Genomic DNA, 18,004 nt, shown 5'->3' with positions numbered 1-18,004 from the left:
TTAAATCACTGAAAAGGTAGAACTTCTGTTTAATCTGACAGGTGGAATTGAGAAATTCACCCCAATACTAAAATGATAGATACAAAAATGGGAAGTATTTGCATTTACTTTCCAAATTCATCTCTGTAAGTATTGTCAAAAAAAGGGGAGACTAAACCAGGAGAGGGAATAATTAAGGCAAAAGACAGGATAATCATAGAAATTAGTAAAAGCCGTTGTTGACTAATATACATACATAGAGAAATGAAAAATTGGTATAAATCAAATATTCGTTTTATAATCTAACTACAAGAAGAATGATAAAATAATGTGAAACTAAAAGCTAATAAAGGGAACAAAATAAAGGCAATGAAAATATTTGATTAACACAAAAGAAGGCAATAGCAGTGAAAAAAAGAACATAGAATAGGAAAACAAATACTAAGGCAGATTATTTATATTTAAATATTTAGCAATTACATTAAAACCTGTATTAAATATTAAAGTTATGGAAAGGATGTAGTAGGTAGTGACAGATGCAATCACAAGAAAATGACTAGAAAAATCAAGAAACATTGTGTTGATGATATTTTTAAAGCCATTAGAATACAGTGAAACCAAAGAAAACTAATGGTCTAAACTTCCACAGGAGGGAAACTTTGCATATATTAGGGGACTACTGTCAGCCATTTATGTTCCTAGGGACATTGCAGATTCTGAAAGTTGAAGATCAGGCTTGGCTTGGGCAGAAGTCTTCTACTAGAAAAAATGATTAAAACGTTTTAGCAGTTGGAATTTAAGGGGTTGGAGGGGGGGTTGTCAAGACCGTAGACCATTGTTTTTCCATGAGGCATTCTTGGAGCTTGAAAGCTGCTCAGGAACTTGGTCAATTAGGTCAAAAACATTAAAAAGACATTACAGGGGCCGGCCAGTGGTGAAGTGATTAAATTCACATGCTCCCCTTAGGTGGCCAGGGTTTGTCAGTTCTCGTATCCCGGGTGCGGACCTATGGACCACATATCAAGCCATGCTGTGGCAGGCGTCCCACATATAAAGAAGAGGAATATGGGCACAGATGTTAGCTCAGGGCCAATCTTCCTCAGCAAAAAGAGGAGAATTGGTAGCGGATCTTAGCTCAGGGCTAAGCTTCCTCAAAAAAAAAAAAAAAAAGACATTACAAACTTCCCTGTAGTCACAAGATGGTCAAAGACCCAATGGTGAAGGAATCTTGCATCCAGAAAATCTTAGTCTTTTCCTAAAAGCTTTTGTTACATTTTGAAGTACTTGTATTAGTGTAGGCTGGGAAATTGTTCTGAGATTCTCTAAAGGTTACATATTTATCCCTGGCAGACTTTCAGTGAAGAGAAGATAAATGCTTGCAAAGCTCTCAATCAGTAGCTTGCAAGGTCCATACCCAAAATAAAGAGGTAGATCCAGAATCAAACTACACATCAGCCCTTAGCCATTTAATTGCTTGATTGGATTTAAGTGATTACTACCTCACCCAATCTGCCCAACTCAGGAGAGGGAGTCATTAAAAAGATAAGATAGAGAATGGAAAGAAGCAATAAGATAAGGACCAATAATTTTCCAAATGGAATAGGTCAACTCCCAAATTCAAGATAGTCTAAGAATCTTAAGAAGGATGTCTTTAAAGAAAAAAAAAAAACACATAAAGACATCATAGCAAAACTGCTAGAAAATAAACAGAGGAGAACAAAAACATCTGGGGCATTTGGAGGAGACACAATGCCTTTAAGGGAGCAAAAAAGAAACAGACTTCTCATTTCTCAACAATTACGAAGCCAGAAGACAAAATAAAGCCACCTCTCATGGGCTAAAAGAAAGGAATTGCCCACCTAGGATTTTGTAACAAGCAAAAATACCCTTCATGTCTTTTCAACAAATGTACTTGAACAACTGTATAGTCACAGGCGGAAGAATGAATTTGAACTCCTACCTCATACCAAACACAAGAATTAACTTGAAATGTATCATAGGCCTAAATGTAACAGCAAAAACCATAAAACTTTTAGAGGAAAACATTTGCATAAATCTTAGTGACCTTGGATTAGGCACTGCTTTCTTAGATATGACACCCAAAGCACAAGAGCCAAAAGAAAAAGCCATGAATTGGACCTCACCAACATTTTAAAAAGCTTTTGTTCTTCTAAAGATATCATCAAGAAAGTGAAAAGAAACTCAAGGAATGGGAAAACGTATTTGCAAATCATATTTCTGATAATAGAATCGTATACAATATATGTAAAGAACTTGCTCGACTTAATAAAAAGACAAATAGCCCAAATTAAAAAATAGGCAAAAAATTTGAATAGACATTTTTCAAAAAAAGACAGAAATGGCCAGTCACAGGAAAGATGCTCAGAATCATTTGTCGTTAAGGAAATGCAAATCAAAACCACAACAAGATACTTGTTCACATTCATTGGGATGGCTATAATTTAAAAAAGACAATAGCAAGTGTTAGGATGTAGCAAAATCAGAACTATTGTGCATTACTGCTGAGAATATAAAATAGTGTAGCTGCTTTAGAAAACATTTTGGCAGTTTTTCAAAATGTTGAACATAGCAATTTTACCCCTGGTATGTACCCAAGAGAATTGTAAACATATATCCCCAAAAAACCTTATATACAAATGTCCATAGCACCATTATTCATAACAGCCAAACGGTAGAAACAACCCAAATGTCCATCAACTGATGGATAAGTAAACAAAATATGTAGTATTATTAGGCAATAAAAATTAATGAAGTGCTGATATTTGCTCAGTGTGGGTGAATTTTGAAAACATTACGCAAAGCTAAGGAAACAAGTCACGAAGGACAAGATATTCTACAATTCTATTTATATTAAGTGTACAGAATACACACAAATATATAGAGACAGAAAGAAGAGTAATGCTTGCCTGGGACGAGGGAAGGAATGTGTTTGTGTCTGTGTTGTTTGATATGTATCCAATTTAATGTTACGGCATATTGATAACCACCTTAGCTGTCACTATTTAATACTCCTGAATGGAGGGCAATGCAGTATCTGCTATATACTAAGAGCTTGTTTGGTTGGTTTATTGGCTGGTTATCTTTAAACCTAAATGTGTCAATGTCTCTCAGTTTTGTCTTCTATTCTCTTGGTTACTTTTCTCTACCTATGCCAGTCCTACACTGTTTTAATTTCTCTGCCTTTATAATTATTCTAACATCTCAAGGCAAGCCATCTTAGCTTTTTATATTTCTTCGTATATCTTGACTTGGCCTTCTGTTCTTCCAAATGAATTTAAAAACAAGATTTATAAATTAATTCATACATTAATTTTCATTGAGTTGATGTCCATGTAATACTGAGTTATTCTGTGATCTAAAGGCTGTGAAGTAGTATCATGTAGTTTTGATTTGCACTTACCTGATGACTAATGATGAGCATATGTTCACGTGCTTATTGGCCATTTCTATATCTTCTTTGGAGAAATGTCTATTTAAATCCCTTACCAAGTTTTTAATTGGGTTGTCTTTAAATCCCTTACCAAGTTTTTAATTGGGTTGTCTTTAAATTATTGAGTTGTAATAGTTCCTTATATACTCTGGATACAGGTTTATTGCCTAATTCATGTTTTGCAAATATTTTCTCCCATTTTGTAGATTATTTCCTCACTTTCCTGATGACCTCTTTTGAATTACAACGTTTGATTTTAATGAAGTTCAATATATTTATTTTTTTCTTTTGTGCTTGTGTTTTAGGCATCATATCTAAGAAAACATTCCCCAATTCAAAGTCCTGACTTACTCCTTTGTTTTCTTCTAAGAGCTTTATAGCTCTTGCTCTTAAATTTGGGTCTATAATCCATTTTCAGTTAATTTTTGTGTATGGCATGAAAAATTGTTCCAACTTAATTCTTTAGCATGCCCAGTTGTCTCAGCATCACTGTTGAAAAGTTGACTATACCCTCACCTAATTGACTTGGCACCTCTGCTGAAAAATCCTTGACCATAAAAGTAAGGGTTTATTTCCAAACTCTCTGTTCTATTGCACTGAGCTATATGTCTATATGCTTGTGTCAGTAGCACACTGCCTTGATTACTGTAGCTTTGTAGTTTGTTTCAAATCAGGAAATTTGAGTAATCCAACTTTTTTCTTCTTTTGAAGATTATTTTGGATATCTGGATCTCTTGCATTTCTTGAATTTTAGAATCAACCTGTCAATTGCAAAAAAAGGCAGCTGGAATTTTGGTAGTAATTGTGTTGAATCTGCGTATCAATTTGAGGTGTAATGTTATATCAACCATATTAAGGCTCCCAGTCTATGGACATGGAATGTCTTTCCAATTATTTGGATCTTCATTTAAGTTTTGTATAGTTTTGTAATTATCAGTGTACAAGCCTTATATTTCTTTTGTGAAATTTATTTCTTGATATTTTATTCTTTTTAATACTGTTATAGATAAGATTTTTCTTAACTTCATTTTTGGGTTGTTCATTACTCCTGTATAGTTATCAATTGATTTTTGTGTGTGTAGCTGTAGTTTATTTTATTTTATTTTTTATTGTGATAACATTGGTTTATAACATTGTATAAATTTCAGGTGTACATCATTATATTTCGATTTCTGTGTAGATTACATCACTTTCACCGCCCAAAGACTAATCACAATCCAGCACCACACACAGGTGTCTAATCACCCCTTTCACCCTCCTCCCTCCCCCCTCCCCTTTGGTAACCACCAATCCAATCTCTCTTTCTATGTGTTTGTTTGTCATTGTTTTTATCATCTACCTATGAGTGAGATCATACAGTATTTGACTTTCTCCAACTTATTCACTTAGCATAATACCCTCCAGATCTGTCCATGTTGTCACGAATGGCCAGATTTCATGGTTTCTTAGGGCTGAGTAGTATTCCATTGTATATATCCATACCACATCTTCTTTATCTAATCATCAGTCGATGGACACGTGGGCTGCTTCCACATCTTGGCTGTTATGATAATGCTTCAGTGAACATAGGGGTGCATAAGTCTCTTTAAAATGTTGATTTCAAGTTTTTTGGATAAATACCCAGGAGTGGGATAGCTGGGTCATATATTTCTATTTTTAACTTTTTGAGAAATCTCCATACTGTTTTCCTTAGTGACTGCACCAGTTTGCATTCCCACTAGCATTGTGTGAGGGCTCCCTTTTCTCCACAAACTCTCCAACATTTGTTATTTTTTGTCTTAGTGATTATAGCCATTATAACAGATGTAAGGTGATATCTCATTGTAGTTTTGATTTGCATTTCCATGATGATTAGTGATGTTGAGCATGTTTTCATGTGCCTATTGGCCATCAGTATAACGTCTATGGAAAAATTTCTATTTGTACCCTCTGCCCACTTTTTGATTGGATTGTTTGCTTTTTTCTAGTTCAGTTCTGTGAGTTCTTTATATACAAGGGAGATTCACCCCTTGTCAGATATGTGATTTGCAAGTATTTTCTCCCAGTTGGTGGGTTGTCCTTTGGCTTTAATCTTGGTTTCCCTTCACCTTCCAGAAACTCTTCAGTCTGATGAAGTCCCACCTATTTATTTTTTATTTTGTTTCCCTTGTCTGCATAGACAGAGTATTCGAAAATATCCTTTTAAGACTGATGTCAGAGAGTGCGCTGCCTATATTTCCTTCCAGCAATTCTATGGTTTCAGGTCTTACCTTCAAGTTTTTGTCTATTTTGAGTCTATTTTTGTGTATGGAGAAAGATAATGTTCTACTATCATTTGTTTTGCATGTGCCTGTCCAATTTTCCCAGCACCATTTCTTGAAGATTTTGCCCATTTTTTAACTGGGTTGTTAGTTTTTTTGTTGTTGAGATGAGTGAATTCTTTGTATATTTTGTATATTAACCCCTTATCAGATATATGGTTTGCAAATATCTTCTACCAGTTGTTAGGTTGTCTTCTGTTTTGTTGATGGTTTATTTTGCTGTTCAGAAGCTTTGTAGTTTGATGTAGTCCCATTTGTTTATTTTTTCTATTGTTTTCCTTGCCTTGTCAGATATGACACTTGAAAATACGCTGCCAAGACTGATATTGAAGAGCGTACTGCTTATGTTTTCTTCTAGAAGTTTAATGGTTCCAGGTCTTACATTCAATTCTTTAATCCATTGTGAGTTAATTTTTGTGTATGATGTAAGACAATGGTCTACTTTCATTCTTTTGCATGTGGCTGTCCAGTTTTCCCAACCCCAATTATGGACGTTTCTTTTCTCCAATGTACGTTCTTGGCTCCCTTGTCAAAAATTAGCTGTCCGTAGACATGTGGGTTTATTTATAGGCTCGCAATTCTGTTCCATCGATCTGTGTCTCTGTTTTTGTGCCAGTACCATGCTGTTTTGGCTGCTATAGCCTTATAGTATATTTTGAAATCAGAGACTGTGATACCTCCAGCTTTGTTCTTTTTTTCTCAGGATTCCTTTGGCTATTCAGGGTCTTCTGTTGTTATATATAAATTTTAGGATTCTTTGTTCTATTTCTGTGAAAAATCTTGTTGGAACTTTGATAGGGATGGCACTGCATCTGGAGATTGCTTTAGGACGGATGGACTTATTAAGTATGTTAATTCTTCCCATCCAAGAGCATGAAACATCTTTTCATTTCTTTGTGTCTTCTTCAATTTCTTTCAATGATGTTTTATACTTTTCAGGGTAAAGGTCTTTTATCTCCTTAGTTAAGTTTATTCCCAGGTATTTTATTCTTTTTGTTGTGATTGTAAATGGGATTGTATTCTTAATTTCTATATCTGTGACTTCATTGTTTGTGTATAGAAACACAATGGATTTTTTATGTTGATTTTGTATGCTCCAGCTTGACTGTATTCCTTTATTATTTATGTAAGTTTTTTAGTGGATTCTTTAGGGTTTTCTATATATAAAATCATGTCATCTGCAAATGGTGACAGTTTCACTTCTTCCTTTCCAATCTGGATCCCTTTTATTTCTTTTTCTTGCCTGACCGCTCCAAGACTTCCAATACTGTGTTAAATAAGAATGGTGAAAATGGGCATTCTTGTCTTGTTTCTGTTCTTAGAGGGATAACTTTCAGTTTTTCTCCATTGAGAATGGTATTAGCTGTGTGTTTGTCATATATGGCTTTTATTATGTTGAGGTACTTATCTTTTATACCCATTTTATTCAGAGTTTTTGTCATAAATGGATGCTGTATCTTGTCAAATGCTTTCTCTGCATCTGTTGGGATGATCATGTGATTTTTATTCATTTTGTTAATGTGGTATATCATGTTGGTGATTTGAAGATGTTGAAGCATCCCTGTAATCTCTGGGATAAATTCCACTTGAACATGGTGTATGATCTTTTTAATGTACCATTATATTTGACTTGCTAGTATAATGTTGAGGATTTTTGCATTGACATTCATCAGTGACGTTGGCCTGTAATTTTCTTTTTTTGTGTTAGCCTTGCCTGGTTTTGGTATCAGAGTAATGCTGGCTTTATAGAATGAGTTAAGAAGCTTTCTCTTCTCTTCAATTTTTTGGAAGAGTTTTAGAAAGATAGGTATTAAGTCTTCTTTCAATGGTTTGTAGAATTCTCCAGGGAGGCCGTTGGCTCCTGGCCTCTTATTTTGGGGCAGGTTTTTGATTACTGTTTTGATCTCCTTACTGGTGATTTGTCTATTCAAATTCTCTATTTCTTCTTATTCACTTTTGGAAGGTTGTATGATTCTAAGAATTTATCCATTTCTTCTAGATTGTCTAATTTGTTGGCATATAGCTTTTCATATAATTCTTTCATGATCTTTTGTATTTCTGAGGTGTCCGTTGTAATTTCTCCTCTTTCATTTCTGATTTTATTTATTTGAGGCTTCTCTCTTTCTTTTTGTTTGGTGAGTCCAGGAAAAGTTTTGTCACTTTGCTTATCTTTTCAAAGAACCAGCTCTTAGTTTCATTAATTTTTTAATTGTTTTTTAAGTCTCTATTTCATGTATTTTCATTCTGATTTTTATTATTTCTTTCCTTCTACTGATTTTGGGCCTTGTTCTTCTTTTTCAAGTTCCTTTAGCTGCTCTGTTAGCTTGTTTCTTTGACATTTTTCTCATTTGTTGAGGTAGGCCTGTATAGCTATAAACGTCCCTCTTAGAATCGCTTGGCTGTATCCCATAGATTTGGGCATGTTGTATTTTCACTTTCATTTCCTTCCACATATTTTTTGATGTTTCCTTTGATTCCTTCATTGACCCAATTGTTTTTCAGTAGCATTTTGTGTAATCTCCACATATTTGTGGTTTTTCCAATTTTCTTCCTGTAGTTGCTTTCCAGTTTCATACCTTGGTGGAGAGAAAAGATGCTTGGTATTATTTCAATCTTCTTAAATTTATTGAGACTTTTTTTGTGATCTAATATGTGATCAATCCTGGAGAATGTCCCATGTGCATTTGAAAAGAATGTGTATTCTGTGGTTTTGGGGTGGAACGTTCTATATTTGTCTACTAAGTCCATCTGCTCTAATGTGTCTTTTAAGGCCAATGTTTCCGTATTGATTTTCTGTTTGGATGGTCTATCCATTGGTGTAAGTGGAGTGTTCAAGGCCCCAACTATTATTGCGTTACTGTCTGTGTCTGTTAATAATTTTTTTCTATATTTAGGTGCTCCTTTATTGGGTGGATAGATATTTACACGTGTTGTATCCTCTTGTTGGATTGTTCCCTTTATCATTATGTAGTGTCTTTCTTGTCTCTTGTTATGGTTTATGTTTTAAAGTCTATTTTGTCTGATATATGTATTGCTACCCCAGCTTTATTTTCTTTGCCATTTGCATGGAGTATCTTTTTCTATCCCTTCACTTTCAGTTTCTGAGTGTCTTTAGGTCTGAAGTACGTCTCTTGTATGCAGCATATATATGGGTCTTGTTTATTATCCAGTTGACCACCCTATATCTTTTGATTGGAGCATTTAGTCCATTGACGTTTAAAGTAGCTATTGATAACTATGTACTTATTGCCATTTTGTTATTTTTTTTCTAGGTGCTTTAGTCGTACTTCTCTGTTCCTTTCTTCTCTTGCTCTTTTCCCTTGTGGTTTGATGGCTTTCTTTAGTATTATGTTTGGGTTTCTTTATCTTAATTTTTTGTGCATTTATTATAGGTTTCTGGTTTGTGATTATCATGAGTTTTCTATATAATAACCTATGTATATAGCAATCCATATTGAGTTGATTGCCTTCTAAGTTTGACCTCTTGCTAAAAGTTCTACTCTTTTACTTCCATCATCCCACATTTTGTTTTTGATATCATATTTGACCTCTTCTTCCTGCATGTGTATCCATTACTGTCTTATCATTGAAATAGGTAATTTTAGTATTTTTGTCTTTTGACCTTCATATTATCTTCATAGGTGATTGATCTGTTACCTTTACTGTATTTTTCCCTTTACCAGTAATTTTATTACTTTTTTTGGTTAATTTTCTTATTCCTATTTGTGTTCTTCTCTTTCCCACTTAAAGAAGGCCCTTTACCATTTCCTATAAAATTGGTTTCTTGGTAATAAACTCCTTTAATTTTTGCTTGTCTCTTAAACTCTTTATCTCTCCTTCAATTCTGAACGGCAACCTTGCTGGGTAGAGTATTCTTAGCTGTAGGTTTTTCCTTTCAGCACTTTAAATATATCATTCCACTCCCTTCTGGTCTGTAAAGCTTCTGCTAAAAAGTCAACTGATAGCCTTATGAGGTTTCCTTTATATGTCACTTGTTGCATTTCTCTTGCTGCTTTTAGGATTCTCTCTTTAACTTTGGACATTTTAAATATAATGTATATTGATCTGGGCTTCTTGGGTTTATCTTGGTTGGTGCTCTCTGTGCTTCCTGTACCTGGATGTCTGTTTCCTTCTGTAGGTTAGGAAACTTTTCAGCTATTATTTCTTCAGATATATTCTCTGTCCCTTTGTCTCTCTCTTCTCCTTCTGAGACATCTATAATATGAAAGCTAGTGTACTTGATGTTGTCCTAGAGTTCCCTTAGCCTGTCCTTGTTCTTTCTAATTCTTTTTTCTTTTATCTGTTGCTTGGGTGATTTCCTCTATTCTTTCATTCAGCTCACTGATCCCTTCTTCTGTATCATCTATTCTGCTATTGAGTCCCTGTAGTGAATTTTTCATTTCCAGTATTGTAGTCTTCATTTCTGATTAGTTCTTTTTTATATTTTCCAATTATCTGTCGAAGCTCTCACTGAGTTCACCCATCTTCTCCCAAGATCAGTGAGCACCTTTATACCTTTTTGTTTGAACTGTTTGTCAGGTAAATTGTTTATTTCTGTTTCATTTCTTTTTCTAAGGTTTTTCCCTGTTCCCTTGCTTGAAATGCATTACTTCTCCTCCTCATTTTGCCTCTTTCTCTGTGCTTTTATCTATGTATCAGGTGAGTCAGCTATGTCTCTTGATCTTGTGGAGCCCTAGCACAGTTGGCTGCAAGGTCTGATAGCACCTTCATGTTGCAGTTTTTCTGTTAAGTGAGTAGGTCCCCAGTGTGGCTAGTTGATAGGCTCAGGGGCTTATAATTGCTGTAGGCCTCTGGCCTATAAGGCTGTTGTCAGCTCTCTCATGCTTGCAGCTAGTAGGGCTGGCCGCAGGCATTGGAGCCCCCAGTTGTTTCATGCTTTGGAAGGTGGGGGCAATCATTTCTGTGGCTTTTGGAGGATGCACAAGTCTCTGCAGCTGACAGGTCCCATGGCCCACTGGTCCACACACACTGTCAACACAGTCCTGGTCCTTGCACACATCCTTATCCCCTGAAGCAGACCAGTCACCCCACTGCAGAGGCCCCCACACACTCTACCAGGGCCTCATACACTCTACCTCTTCATAGCTCACACCCTACCCTGCAATGTTGGACCCACTTGCCTGCCTGTAGAGGATCCAGGCACCAGTCTATGCAGGCCCACAAGTTTCCCAAGGGCTTTCTATTGGGTGGGGCCAGTCCTTAGGGTGGGCCTCTTACTCTGGCTGAGCTGTATTAAATCAGTGCTCTAGGTTGCTGGGCAGACCCTGGGCTAACAAGCCAGTGGAAGAAATCCAATGGTGTCTGCCAGCTTCTGTGTCAGCACACCTATACTAAGTCACAATAATGGCTGTTGCCAATGTCTCAATCCCTGGAGAGGGCTCACCTCTCACTGAGATGTGCCCAGGGTGTATCAGGTGAGTCTCTTTTCAAGAAAGGGCTGTACACCTTTCTTTCTGGTGATTTTAGATTGCATCCCAAAATGGGTGAATTTGTGCATGGGCCCTTTAAGAGCCAGCTTTTTTCCACTTACATCCAATAGCTTTTCTAGAGGTATTCCTCATTGTAGTTAATAGCCAGTAAAGCCAGATATTAGGACACTCATCTTGGTTGTGGTGAGTCCAAAAGTTGGTTATAGCAGTAACACTCCCCAGCTCAGGTTCCCCACTCCTCCAGGGAAGGCCACGTACCTTGGTATTGCTCCCAGCCAGCCATAAATTTTTGTGACTCATGAAGGTGACGATTTTTCTTTCCAGAAAGGAATTTCCGCCTCTTCCACTTCAGTCAGAACTGCCCCTTATTGCAGGGGTTCTTTTTACACAGTTTCAATTCTCTCTCAGGGGTAATTTTTCCTTTGAAATTTGTTTTGAATTTCCTTTGAATTTCGTCTTGAAATCCTTTACTAGTTCTAATAGTTATTTTTAGTGGATCCCTACTATTTCTATATATCAGAAAATGTCTGATAATTAAATGCACTCACATTATTTTGCAAACATCACCATCATCCATCTCCAGAATGCTTTTCATTTGCCCAAGCTGAACTCCATACCCATTAAACAATGTCTCACTCCTCTATTCACTCCTAGTAAACACCATTCTTTCTGTCTCTAAGAAACTGACTACTGTTGGTACCTTATTTAAGTGCTATCATACACTATCTGTCCTTTTGTGACTGCCTTATTGCACTTAGCATACTATCTTCAAGGTTCATCTATATGTCAGAATGTCTTTCCTTTTTAAGGCTGAATAATATTCCACTGTGTGTGTGTGTGTGTGTGTGTGTGTGTGTGTGTGTGTATCACATTTTGCTTATCCACTCTTCTGTCACTGGACACTTGGGTTACTTCCACCTTTTGGCTACTGTGAATGATGCTGCTATGGACATGGGTATATAGCTATCATTCAAGTCTCTACTTTCAATTCTTTTGTGTATGTACCCAGAAGTGAAATTGCTGAATCATATGCTAATTTTATTTTTACTTTTTTGAGTAACCGCCGCACTGTTTCCCACGGTGGCTCCATCATTTTACATCTCCATCAACAATGCACAAGAGTTCCAACTTCTCCACATCCTTGCCAACACTTGTTATTTTCCTTTTTTCTGATCCTGGCCATCCTAATGGGTATGCGATTGTATCTTGTTGTGGTTTTGATTTGCATTTTCCTAATGATTAGTAATGTGGAATATCTTTTCATGTGCTTATTGGCTATTTTTATATCTTCTTTGGAGAAATGTCTATTTTAGTCATTTGCCCATTTTTAATTGTTTTTCAGTTGTTTTTTGTTATTGTTGAGTTGTACAGTTTCTTTATATACTCCAGATATTAACCCTTTATCAGATACATGATTTTCAAATATTTTCTCCCATTCTGTGGGCTGATTTCACTCTATTGATTTCCATGCACAAATGTTTTTAAAATTTTGATCTATATTTTCTTTTGTTGCCTTTACTTTTGGCATCATATGCAAGAAATGATTGTCAAATTCAGAGTTAAAAAGCATTTCCTCTGTATCTTCTTCTAAGAGTTTCATAGTTTTTGCCCTTACATTTAGGTATCTGATCCATTTGGAATTAATTTTTGTATATCACGTAAGGAAAGGGTTCATCTTCATTCTTTTTCATGTGGATATCCAGTTTTCTCAATATAAATTGTTGAAAAGACTGCCCTTTTCCAGGGAATGGTTTGGCATCCTTATGAAAAATTATAGCATCTATGGAAGGATTTATTTCTGAGATCTTTATTTTATTCCATTGGTATATATATATGTGTGTGTGTGTGTGTTTATGACAATACAACATTATTTAGAATACTGTAGCTTTACAGTTAATTTGAAAATCAGGAAGCACGAGATCTCAAAGTTTGTTCTCCGTTTTTGAACATTTCTCAAACATTATCCTATTTGAGGTCCTTTGAGATTCCATATGGATTTTATGGTGAATTTTTCTTTTTCTGCAAAAACACATTGTGTATATTTTGATAAGGTTTTCATTGAAGCTGTAGATAACTTTCGGTAATATTGTCATCATAGTATTACTTTTCCAACCCATAAGCACAGAATGTCTTTCCAGCTATTTGTATCTTCTTTAATTTTGATCAGCAACATTTTGTGGGTTTCATTGTACAAGTTTTTTCACCTCTTTGGTTAATTTTGCTCCTAAGTATATTTTTTCTCTTTGATACGATGGTAAATGAAATTGTTTACTTAATTTCCTTTTGGTATTTTTCATTACTAATGTATAGAAATGCAACAATTTTCACATTCACATTTTCACATTAATTTTATATCCTGAAACTTTGCTGAGTTTATTTATTAGTTCTAACAGTTTGCGTATGTAGCATTTAGAGTTTTCTATCTTTATATAAGATCGTGGAGACTTTAACAGACATAATGTTACTTCTTTTGTTCCAGTTTAGATGCTTATTATTTCATTTAGTTGCCTATTGCTCTGACTACCACTTCCAGGACTATGTTGAATAGAAGTAATGAAATCCTGCATCCTTCTCTTGTTCCTTATCATAGAGGAAAAGCTTTCAATCTTTCACCACTGAGTATTATGTTAACTATGTTTTTTATAAATTGCTTTTATTATATCGAGGTACCTTCCTTCTACTTCTAGTTAGTTGAGTGATTTTATCATTAAAAGGTGTTGAATTTTGTCATATGTTTTTTCTGCCTCAATTGACATGATCATGTGGGGTTTTTACCTTCATACTGCTATTTTGTTGTATGACATTTGATTTATTTTTGTACATTGAACCATCCTTGAATTCCAGGAATAAATTCTACTTAATAATCGTGTATAGTGCTTTTAGTATGCTCTAGAATTCAGTTTAGTAGTATTTTGTTGAGGTTTTTAAAATCAATATTCATAAGGCATATTAGGCTATAGATTTCATGAGGATTTTTTATGTCTATATTCTTGAAGGATATTGCTCTCAAATTATTCTTCCTTGAAATCTAACAAACCCCTGAGAATAGAGATTTTCTAGGTAAGTGAAAGTTTGGATAATTCACTGTGCTCTGGGTATGGTGCTTTTAACAAAGCTCAAAATACGTCAGACCTCTTCATTAGCCATAAGGTTGCTGGCTTTGGGCTACCAAGCCTCTGAGGAGAGAGGAGAATATCTCCAAATTGAAACATCACAGACCCCTCTGTTCCACGACTGTATTAGCTAGGATTTTACCAGAGAAACAATATCTGTAGGATATGTAATTATACTCTCTATGTATATGTATATCTATAGATATCTATACATATATGTATTAAGATTTATCTTATGGCTTATGTGATTCTGAGGGTACAGCCTCCTTTCTGGGAGATACCAGTGAGCTGAAGTGAGGCAGAGGGAGAGCATAAACATGATGTCCACTGCACTTTATCTCCTCAAAGAACATTAGTAGGTTCTAGATGTGAGGCAAACCAGATGCCTTCCCCTCAGGCTGAAGTTCCAGGAAAATCAAAGGTGTCTCTTTCACAGAAGGACTGAGTATGTGTTTCAATCAGCTATCTGGCTGTGCACTGGAGGGGATAGCTGGCCAGGAACTGTCTCTGATTACTATCCCATGGGACCCAGGAATGAAAGCTCCCCTGGCCACTAGAGCCAGGTGATCTAGGACATACCTTGGAAGCAGCCATAAAATCAGGACTTTTTCTTCTTTTAGGTATCTAAAATGAGAAACTTATGACTTTAATTAAACCAGAAACTGATAGTTCTTAAAGTTTGATTAGAGTTTAGATAAGGCTCAGTTTACATCTAGTTCACTCTTATTTCAAGGGTATAACTCTCCAGGGTTTTCAGCTGAGAGTTGGTATATTTACTGAGACTCCTTCCCCTGGCAGGTATGTAGACACAACTGCTGAAAAATCTGCACTGCTTTACGGAAGTCATCTCTTTATATTTTCATCTCTTTCTCTTCACATGTTTAGAAGTAGGAAAAACCCTTGAGGGGGGAAGAAACTATATGTTGAAGCCCCTTGAGTCTAATTTTGTCACTATAGCTATGAAAGATCCTCCAGCTTTTGCCTATTTTTAATGTCTACCAGCACTGGTCTGTTTCCATAGCTAAGCTTCTAATTTTGACTTCTCAGCTATAACCAGGTTTGCAAATAGCCCCTGTGACAAAATCAACTGCTTCTTTTCAATTTGCTACTGCCTCTAGGAGTTACAACTGAGATTCTAACATGTCCACTGGGCCTCTTCCTACAGTGTGTCATTTTTCTTCAGCATCGTAATGCAGTGGTAAATCTCCCTATCAAAGGCTTTTGGTTTAGTCTTTCAACTAGAATAGAACTGATGGAGGTTATGGTGAATAAACTGCTCTTTAAGGAGGATGGATCTTATGAGAAGTAAACACATTATGTGTATAGGTTGGATAGTGAGTGTGAAAATGAAACAACTGTGACTCCAAAAATTTTTGATCTGAGGAAATTATGGTAAAAAGTAGTAAGTTTAGTGGTTTGACATTTATGCAGATTATTGACCAATAAGTCAATTATTTGTTTAAAAAGTTTCTTATATACTTATAGATATATATCTTTTGACTTACTAAAAATTAGAAGACAAATTGGTTAATTCTAAGATATCTGTTTCGATTTTAGATAAGAATGCTTTCCATTTTCAAATATTTCATTGAAGTGGTTTTGTGTGATCTTAAATGCAGTTTTTATTTTCAATTTTATGTTATGATCTTATTTTGCACCATATGTTTTAAACCATTTCAGAATTTTAAATGTATTCATTAATTATTTTAAATTAATATAAGTTCGATATGACTAACCACATATTTTTTTCAGGTGCAGAGTTTGGTTCTTCAGAGTGTTTTGCTTACCTTAATTCTAAGGCTGATCAATCTGGGAACTGTGGTTCAGGTCCTGACGGATACCAACCATGTCAGCCTAAGTATGTTTTAAGAAATCTATCTCAGAAACTCTATTTATTGCCTCATATTTGAAAATACCACCACATAATTAAGTTTATATATTATCAAAATATTACCTGACCATGAAGTAAGACTATATTTAATCCAATTATAAATGTCTTAAATACAGATTGTCCGTACCTCTCTTTGTCATATATCCAAATTATCCCTTATTCCTTTCTACAGAGTGTTTTTTGTTTTTTGAGGAAGATTAGCCCTGAGCTAACTGTTGCCAATCTCCCTCTTTTTGCTGAGGAAGACTGGCCCTGAGCTAACATCCATTCCAATCTTCCTCAATTTTTTATATGTGGGACGCCTACCACAGCATGACTTGCCAAGCGCTGCCATGTCCGCACCTGGGATCGAAGCGGCGACTCCTCAGGCAGCCGAAGTGGAACATGTGCCACTGCACCACCAGGCTGGCTCCTACAAAGTGTTTAATTCACATATAAGTACATTAATTACCCTTTAGTTAGAAGGACTGATCATTTTTATTGTGCATGCTGTCACTTTAATTTTACAAAGGATGACCATTCTTATAGTGATGAAATGAAAATGCATGAATTTTTACTATCCAGGAAGTAAAGTGCTGTGTTTAAGAACATTTACTCTACAGCCAGACATCTTGGTTTCAAATCCTAACTCTGCTGCTTTCCTACTTGTGTGAGCTTGGACATGTGCTTCACTTTTCTGATATGTAAAATACAAATATCAATTGCACTAACATCATTAGGCTGATTCCAGTATGGAATTTACATACTCTACAAAAAACACTTAGAATGGGAGTGACACATAGTATGCGCTATATGCATTAATTATTAAATATGACAATTAGTATATATGTTAGAACTAGAATGTTGCTGTTATTGTAATATTTTATTTTGATATTATTTCAAACTTGGTTTGACAGTAAAAATTCTGTAAAAAACTTAGAGTTTGCATGAATAGCACAGACTCCCTATATATGCTTTACCTAGATTTACCAGTTGTTTACATTTTTCCCTTTTGCTTTATCTTTCTGGTTTTTTTTTTTTGAGGAAGATTAGCCCTGAGCTAATATTCTGTGCCAATCCTCCTCTTTTTGCTGAGGAAGACTGGCCCTGAGCTAACATCCATGCCCATCTTCCTCTACTTTATATGTGGGATGCCTACCACAGCATGGCTCGCCATGCAGTGCCATGTCCGCACCCTGGATCCAAACCCGCAAACCCCAGGCTGCCGAAGCGGAAAGTGTGCACTTAACCGCTGTGCCACCGGGCCGGCCCCATATCTTTCTGTTTTTATTTTTAACTCTCCTCTCTTCAAAATGATTTTTTCTAAACCATTTTAATGTAAATTGGATACTGTGCTTATTTACCCCTAAATAAATCAGTGTGTCTTTCTTGAGAATAAAGTTATTTTCTTACATAGCTATATTGTAGCTGTCAAACATGGATCTTATAAAGCTTCATTAGTTGTCTCAGTAAAATATTTATAGCTGTTTTACCTTGTTCAGGAGCAAATCCAGAGTATTATGAACATTAGTCATGTATTTTTAAACTTTTATCTAGAACATTTCCTTTTTTTTCTTAGTTTTTTTTTAATACTATAGGTTAATTATTTTGTAGAATGTCCCTAAATTTGGGTTTGTTTGATATTTTTCATAATTAGATTCATGTTATGCATTTTGGCATGCTTCTCACTGAAATGATATGGTACCCTCAAGTGCAATTTTTCAAAGGTACATACCATCCTCTCTACATACTGGGATATTTTAGGTTAAATTATTTGGTAAAGTTAATTTTCTTAAGGTCTCTCAATTGTAAAGTTATTCTTTCCTTTTGTGTTTAGTATG

The 18,004-nt window shown here is 35.4% G+C and overlaps 1 protein-coding gene across 1 annotated transcript in view; it reads left to right on the top strand.

The window, feature by feature from the left end:
• ADAM2 (ADAM metallopeptidase domain 2) overlaps positions 1-18,004 on the top strand; it is a 135,674-nt gene that overhangs the window by 81,598 nt on the left and 36,072 nt on the right. Inside the window, exon 16 of the mRNA XM_046648810.1 lies at positions 16,046-16,151. Coding sequence (XP_046504766.1) covers positions 16,046-16,151 — 106 coding nt within the window. The remainder of the gene's footprint in view (positions 1-16,045; positions 16,152-18,004) is intronic.

The sequence above is a fragment of the Equus quagga genome, chromosome 22 (genome assembly GCF_021613505.1).
Source record: "Equus quagga isolate Etosha38 chromosome 22, UCLA_HA_Equagga_1.0, whole genome shotgun sequence".
Classification (NCBI taxonomy): Eukaryota; Metazoa; Chordata; class Mammalia; order Perissodactyla; family Equidae; genus Equus; species Equus quagga.
The sequence above is the reverse complement of the archived record's forward strand: the minus strand, read 5'-3'. Positions and strand labels throughout refer to the sequence as shown.